The sequence below is a fragment of the Alligator mississippiensis genome, chromosome 11 (genome assembly GCF_030867095.1).
Source record: "Alligator mississippiensis isolate rAllMis1 chromosome 11, rAllMis1, whole genome shotgun sequence".
NCBI classification, from domain to species: domain Eukaryota; kingdom Metazoa; phylum Chordata; order Crocodylia; family Alligatoridae; genus Alligator; species Alligator mississippiensis.
This window is the reverse complement of record NC_081834.1, coordinates 60,181,799-60,186,250: the sequence shown is the minus strand read 5'-3', so window position 1 is coordinate 60,186,250 and position 4,452 is coordinate 60,181,799. Positions and strand designations below refer to the sequence as shown.

At 44.7% G+C, this 4,452-nt stretch overlaps 1 protein-coding gene across 1 annotated transcript; it reads left to right on the top strand.

Annotated features, from left to right (window-relative positions):
- Positions 1-320: 320 nt before the first annotated feature.
- Positions 321-4,181, top strand: LOC132243721 (olfactory receptor 2K2-like). The gene is made up of 2 exons (XM_059714116.1): positions 321-326; positions 3,234-4,181. The coding sequence occupies exons 1-2, from the start codon at positions 321-323 to the stop codon at positions 4,179-4,181; spliced, it is 954 nt and encodes a 317-aa protein (XP_059570099.1).
- Positions 4,182-4,452: the final 271 nt, after the last annotated feature.

Here is a 4,452-nt window from a genome sequence, read left to right as displayed (position 1 = left end):
AGTTATAATTTTAACTTTGTGTTCTCTTGAAACAAAATGTGGCTATGAAGTTAGTAATGAGTTTGCCATTCAATTTTATTTTACTGGTAGATCTACTAGTAAGCTGCTTGATTTATCTTTTGGAATTATTATTATTTTTTCTTTAGCTGCCATATATGATTGCCATCCAGGCAAAGTTTTCCATAAGTAAAGAAAGATTTAGCAACTATTTTGTCCTTGGTCTGAGGAATTCATTTATGGTGATCTATTGCCTGGTACATCTGGATCATGGATTTTGGTAGCTGAAGGAAATATCCTGCTCTCTCAGGTGGAAAAGGAGAATGAAGGTAAGTGGCATTTCCTGTGAACTGTGCTGGGATGAAAATACTAGAGTGAGGGGTGTAGATACTGAACACTAAGGTTAGAGGAAAAACAAAGAATTGGTATTAGTGAAGGTGAGGAACAGAATACAAGCATATCTTCAAGTATGGGCATTTAATATAGGCCTTTTCCGTGGCCCTCTTGCTCCATAATTGTCCTCTTGCCTCTTCCTCTCGTGCGCTGGCACTGGCTACAGCTGGAGGCAGGCACTCAGACAAATAGACCAGTAGCTTGGTCCAGTTTGGGAATTCCTGTGCTCCTATGAATAATCAGGAAGGAGCTGGAATGGCTGGATCATTGGTCTAATCCAGAAGGAAAGGACTAGGCGAGATGGATAGTGCTTGAGTGTAGGTGCCTTGGAGTGAGTTTCAGTACTGAATACCGTAGAGTGCATGTCCTTCATTAGAGGATCTTTCATTGAATGGCCAGCTAGTCTGATTTATGTTGCTGTTCCTTGTGACTATTGCAGTGTCTCTCTGCTCTACTCAGCATCCTGTTAACAGTTCCTTGTACTTAGGTGTGTTTCTGCCCAATTGAAATCCTGCATCATAGGTCAGAGTCAATGAGAAGTGATGAGTACATTGATGCACTTTGCTGTGCCAAGGGAGCCATGACCTGCCTGTTTCTGAGACAGGTTTGCAGTTGCTTTGGGTCAGTGGAGAAACGCAGACCTGGACCCCCAAGCAGAACAGGGAAGTGGCTTCACTTTGTTTTGCTGTTGACCATTCAAGCAATAGAGTTCAGACGGTCAAAGTGGAGATTCCCTTAGGGAATGATCTGCTTAAGAGCATGGAAAGACTGCAGGACTATAGCAGGTCAGAAATTTTCCAATACCAGTTAGTCGGTTTTTTTCCAGTAACTATCTTGATTTTCTGAGGAACTTGTGAACAAATAATGAATCATTTTAATTAAGGAATAGCCACAATTGTTTCTTCAAGGAATATATACTTTCTCAAATACCTCTAGGAAGACCTGGAGTGCTATTGTAGCTATGAAAGTCCAGAATATATGTGAAAAACAAGGCATTTTTTGTTAACATCTTTTATTTGACCAACTGTATAGCTGAAAGAGCTGTTAGACAAGCCTTTGGGCACAAAATCAAGCTTCTCTAACATTTCTTCCAGGTATACAGTTGGTCCAATAAAAGATGTAACTGGATAAGCCCTTGATTCTAGGAAGGAGAACATTTTCAGGTTGACTACCAACAAGGTTGTATTAATTCTAGCATATCTATTTAGTGTATTTGTACATTTTTTCTGAAAAGAGAGCCCTAAAGGACCTGATAGAGATTTGTGTCTGACATTCTGCCTTTCTGTCAGTTTGTGTGTCCATTTGTCCAGGCACCCATCATCATGGTATCTGAGTGCTTCATGAGGCTTCAACCAAACTCTAGATGTGAATAAACCCAAGAATAGTGGAAAACATCAGATTGGCATCTGCCCCCACTACCCACATTTTCAGCAGGAGAATGACTTAGACGAGAGGCACTGCAATGGGACGTCGGAGACTAGGTTGCTGGTTGCAGCTGTACTAGTGATCTGGTGTGTTTCTTTCTCCTCTCATTCTTTGACTTCTATCATTTGAGACAGCAAGCTCTTTGGAACAGGAGTTGCCCATCTAGGTCCAGGATCTGCTGTGGTGAGGTCTTGATCTTTGTTGGTTAAAAAAAATAGCTTTGACCATGGCAAGACTGTCACTTAATCGGTGCAGTATCTCAGAATCAAAATGGGCTGCTGGGAAGCTGGGACTCCTTGCTAAGTGAGAGTTAGTTACTTAGATAGAGGCTGTAGTTTCCTTGAGCTAATTCCTGCTTCGTTTTGCATGGTGAAAAGTCATGTATGCAGCTGCATAACTGCAGCTTTGGGAACTTGTGCAGAGTTTGCAATTCTGTTTCCTACTGAATTAGGGGATGGAATTGCCCTCCACGTGTACTGTCCTGAAGGAAGTCCCTCCCATGGTTTACTCCCAAACCTAGTTATTAGGGTATAAGCCCAAGGAGCAGGAGACCCAAGTTTAAACCTCCCTCCCATCTTCTGTCCTTCAGCATTGCCTAGAGTATTTTCCATCTACTCTTGAGTGGAAAAATAGCACTGGGAAAGTTTCTTCACAGGCTGCTTTCTTCCCATCCAGGAAAGCAGCCACCTCACTGACCACTGCATTTTCTAGCTAGCTGGCTTTCTTCTAGTTCCCCATGTCTCTTGGCTGCTTAGTGGGCCAGAAGAATTGGGGAGGTTGGGGAAGTGTCTGTATTGTACTATGTGGTAGCTTGGTGCCTGGAGCAGCAACAGGTTATGAGCTAATACCAGTAGAAAATGCAGATTCCAATCCCCAGGTTCAGGGCAGTCTTAGCATGGACTGAGTGCTCCAACTGTTCAGTTTAGCAATGCACAATGTCCAAATTAGAGACAAGAGATAAGAGACAAGAGCCCCCTGTAAGATTTGAAAATCATAACCTGGGGGCTTCTCTGATAAGATTGCTCCTTCATTTAGGTGGACTTGTTAATCAATGAAATCAAAGTCCCCCTGCCCCAAGAGTCAAAGTCTAATTTGAACCTTGGCCATGGGAGAGCCCTTTGTTATCATTTGTTACCGATTAATGATACATTTTTCCCAGACTACTATTTCGGGCTTTCCAGGCTATGTGCATACCTGCATAAGCATAGGATACTGTGCATGTGTGTAGTTAGGATGCTCAACACACATGTGCACACTTGCAAGTCCCAAGGTGAATTTTAAACTATGTAAGTGCCAAAATCTGCAGTTACATGGCTGTGTAAATGCCATTGTGGGATGCAAAGCAAAACAGAATTTAGCCCTTTTGGGTTTTATCCTTCTGCGTGATTGCTTCTCTCACCACTCCCTTTTCATCTTAGGTGGGAAATCATGAGGACTATTACTGGGGGAACAGCACCTCAGTGTCGGAGTTCATCCTGCTGGGGTTCTCCAGCCAGCCCAAGACGCAGCTGCTGCTGTTCGTGTTCTTCCTAACTATCTACCTGGCGACCCTCTTTGGACACAGCCTCCTCATTGCCCTTGTCAAGCCTGACTCCCGTCTCCACACACCCGTGTACTTCTTTCTGGCCAACCTCTCCTTCCTAGAGATCAGCTACACCACCACCACCGTTCCCCAGATGCTGGTCCACCTCCTCTCCACAAAGAAAAGCATTTTCTATGCTGCCTGTGTTGCTCAGATGTTCATCTTCCTCTCTCTGGCAATAATTGAGTGTATACTCTATGCTGCAATGGCCTATGACAGGTACGTGGCCATATGCCACCCTTTGCGCTATACCATCATCAGGAACAGGTCAGTCTGCGTCAAGATGGCCATCAGCTTCTGGGTATCTGGCTTCCTTCTTTCCATAATGAATACAGGCTTCACCATGAGGTTCCCCTACTGCTTAAATGAAATCAATCACTTCTTTTGTGAGGTGCCAGCCATCTTGAAGCTGGCCTGTGCAGACACACGCCTCACTGAGCAGGTGGCCCTTTTGATGGCAGTTATACTACTCCTGACCCCATTGTCTTTGATCCTAATCTCCTATGTATTCATCCTGGAAGCCATCCTGAGGATCAGCTCAGCTGAGGGGAGGTTCAAAGCCTTCTCCACCTGCACCTCACACATCACTGTTGTGACTCTCTTCTACGGTACCGCCGTGTACATGTACATGCGCCCAGCCTCCAGCTACTCACCCGAGTGGGACAAAACGTTTTCCCTCTTGTATAATGTTGTGTCTGGCCTCCTGAATCCTCTTATCTACAGCCTGAGGAACAAGGAGGTCAAAGGAGCCGTACTCAAAATGATGGGCAAGACGGACCACTGAGTTACGGTGGAGGAGGAATGGTCCTGTGGCTCCCAGCTCCTCGGTTCTGGATCCTGGTCTGGGAGGGGAGTGGGGTTTAGTGACTTATAGCCAGTGGAGAAAAAAGTCAGGACGTCTGGCTATTTCTCCGTTCCTGGAAAGTACAAAGGTCTCATGAATGAGGGCAGGGTGGGGATGGGAGTCAGTACTGTTGGATTGTCTTCTTCAAAATGAGAGAGAAATTGTATCTTACAGGCTAGAGTCACGGGGACTGCAAATCAGATCACCTAGA